This window comes from Lactuca serriola, chromosome 5 (assembly GCF_051521515.1).
Source record: "Lactuca serriola cultivar US96UC23 chromosome 5, Lser_US96UC23_V15, whole genome shotgun sequence".
NCBI classification, from domain to species: domain Eukaryota; kingdom Viridiplantae; phylum Streptophyta; class Magnoliopsida; order Asterales; family Asteraceae; genus Lactuca; species Lactuca serriola.
Genome location: NC_136412.1, coordinates 257,091,755 through 257,094,502, shown reverse-complemented (window position 1 = coordinate 257,094,502; position 2,748 = coordinate 257,091,755). Strand labels below are relative to the sequence as shown.

Genomic DNA, 2,748 nt, shown 5'->3' with positions numbered 1-2,748 from the left:
TTATAAAATTTAAATAATATGCGGTATTATTAATCAACATATATTATGGTGGGTTTTAATCCGAACTTAGTTTGATTTCTATTAATTGATATATGATCCAAACTAGTGTACATGTATAATTTATGAATTATGAGAGATGTTACTGATATCGTTTACACAACTTTCCTACTACGTGACATGATTATTGTGAATATAAAATATAACAAGGATGGGTACATGGGTAATTTCGAGAAAAGGACGAAAGGCCTTTCAATTTTAATATTTAAGAGACTGCGATTTCAATAGGTGTGCGGCATCTCAGTTATAGTGATGATAGTTATGGGGTTGTATATTGAAAGTTAAGTGACGTAAGTTGATACTCATGATTCATTTCTCGCATAAGGCAAGCCGGAGGGAGGCACAGCAGGGACAATTAATAAATGTTCGTACGTGATTGTGCTGTATGGGGTTTGCTAAGTAGCTAGAGAATTGAATGAAAAAATCACTTCCAATGATTCCTATAAATAGCAAAAGAACTAAAACAATATTGCACATCGCAATTCTGCCATAAGAATCCATTAGCTAGCTATGAATGTGCTTGCCACTGCCTTTATGAACTCTTCTCCATTCCATTGCATGACATCAGGCAAGCTCGGATCACACAAGCGGAACTTACTTGCGCACAAGATGATTAACACAAAACATGCTTCTAATTGGGGTCTGCAATATAAAGCTCCTACAAAGGTAAATTCTACAAAGCTTGGTGCTTTGGATTCAAACATTCTCGACCAGGAGAAAGAGGGTCCAAACATGGTTTCAGGTCTTGGTTTAAGAAGAATGATTCAAGATGGCTTTATATTCCAAGAAACAATTTGTATTAAATATTATGAAGTAGGGCCAGATCAAACTGCTTCTGTAGAAACACTGATGAATCATTTTCTGGTACATATGCTCAATTTGTAATATAATTGAATCATATGAAGTTTTTTATTATTTGTGTGTATTTTCTTTTGGTATGTACATGCATGCTATTATTCACGATCTCAAGTTGGATTCACAGGAAACAAACGTTAATCATATGAAGACAATTGGACTCGTGCATGACGGTTTTGGGTCAGAAGAGATGTCCAAGAACAACCTAACTTGGGTGGTGGCAAAGACACACATGTTAGTGGACCGTTATCCAACTTGGTACAAACCTCATTTTCATTTATATATGGTCATTGGTTCACTATACTTGTGTCATATAAACATCTCTCTCTCTCTCTCTCTCTCTCTCTCTCTCTCTATATATATATATATATATATATATATATATATATATATATATATATATATATATATATATATATATATATATATATATATATATATATATATATATATATATATATATATAACCATTAGAGAATCTAAAAAATAATCCAAAAACATTAAAATTTAAAGCTAAGACAAATGAAGTGTTGAAGATTGGTACATTGGATGGACATGCTTTGACAAGCAAGAGATTAGACCGAACCAACTTAATTTTTTTAGTTTTATTGTTTTAGGGAATGTTTGTTATCGAAAAAAAAAATACTAAATATACTATTATTCATGATTTTTCATTCTCTTTAAATAGATATCCAAATTGATATATAAAAAAGTACTCTTAAAAAACTAAAAATAATAAGAAATAATGTTTTCTCTGTTTTATGAAATAAGGGTTTTTTTTTTATCAAAAAACAATTAATAAATATATGAAAATTTATAATTTATTTGTACTTTTTAAATATGGATTAATATCATTTTTAAAAAAATTCAAAATTTAGTTCAAGATCACATTTAAATCTACTTAAAACTGAATTATTTTAGATTTAAATTCACAATGTAAATAACTATAAGCCAGATTCACATTACGAATCACCCGAAGTAAATTATATACATTTGAGATTCATAATATGAATAAATTAATTTGTGAATCATATAACATTAAGTAATTGTTGTTTTTTATATTTAAGTTTATTTTTTTTATAAAAAAATAAACTGTATATATCAAAATTCATAATTTTTTGCACTCTTGTAGACATTCATATTCTTGTACAAATTTTTTTTTTTCGAAATCTTGGCTCACATTCACATTGTAAATCTACTAAAAACTAAATTATTTTTGGTTAAAATTCAAAATGTGAATAAATAGTAAGTTAGATCCACATTTTAAATTCTAAAAGTTGAATTATATACAATCTAGATTCATAATGTAAATATATTGACTTGTGAATTTTACAAAACTAATTTATGACTAATCAAAATGTTAACATATTATAAATTTATAAGGAAATATATATTTCGATTCACAGATAAATTTCACCAATTAATTTGTGAAAGATCAAATAGTTGAAATAATAAGTGAGATTCAAATTATAAATGTTAAAAATTAAAATACTTATGGTCTAAATTCACATAGTGAACTATGAATATGACTAGACCTAGGAGATTTTTTAATACTTATGTTGATTTCTATTTATAGATAACAAAAAGACCAAATTGCAAAAACGGTCCCTATGGTTGGCAAATTTATGTACTTTTGGTACAAAACGAAATTTTGGTGCACCATTGGTCCAATTTTGAATACCTTGTGCGATTTTGGTCCCTATGATTAACATTTTTGTGTGGTTTTTGTCCACACCGAACTTGAAAAGATGGATATGCCCTTATATTTATTTATTAATTTCCTTTTTACTTTCTTATTATTAAAAGAAAAGGAAATAACACCTACCTCACCCCTCG

At 27.8% G+C, this 2,748-nt stretch overlaps 1 protein-coding gene across 3 annotated transcripts in view; it reads left to right on the top strand.

The window, feature by feature from the left end:
- Window positions 1-531: 531 nt before the first annotated feature.
- The window catches only part of LOC145054068 (palmitoyl-acyl carrier protein thioesterase, chloroplastic-like), a 7,665-nt gene continuing 5,448 nt past the window's right edge, over window positions 532-2,748 (top strand). The window contains exons 1-2 of one of the 3 annotated variants that reach the window (XM_079002199.1): window positions 532-921; window positions 1,040-1,170. In XM_079002199.1, the coding sequence (XP_078858325.1) occupies window positions 568-921; window positions 1,040-1,170 (485 nt within the window). In that variant the 5' untranslated portion in view covers window positions 532-567. The remainder of the gene's footprint in view (window positions 922-1,039; window positions 1,171-2,748) is intronic. The other 2 variants (XM_079002200.1, XM_079002201.1) reach the window with 2 other exon arrangements.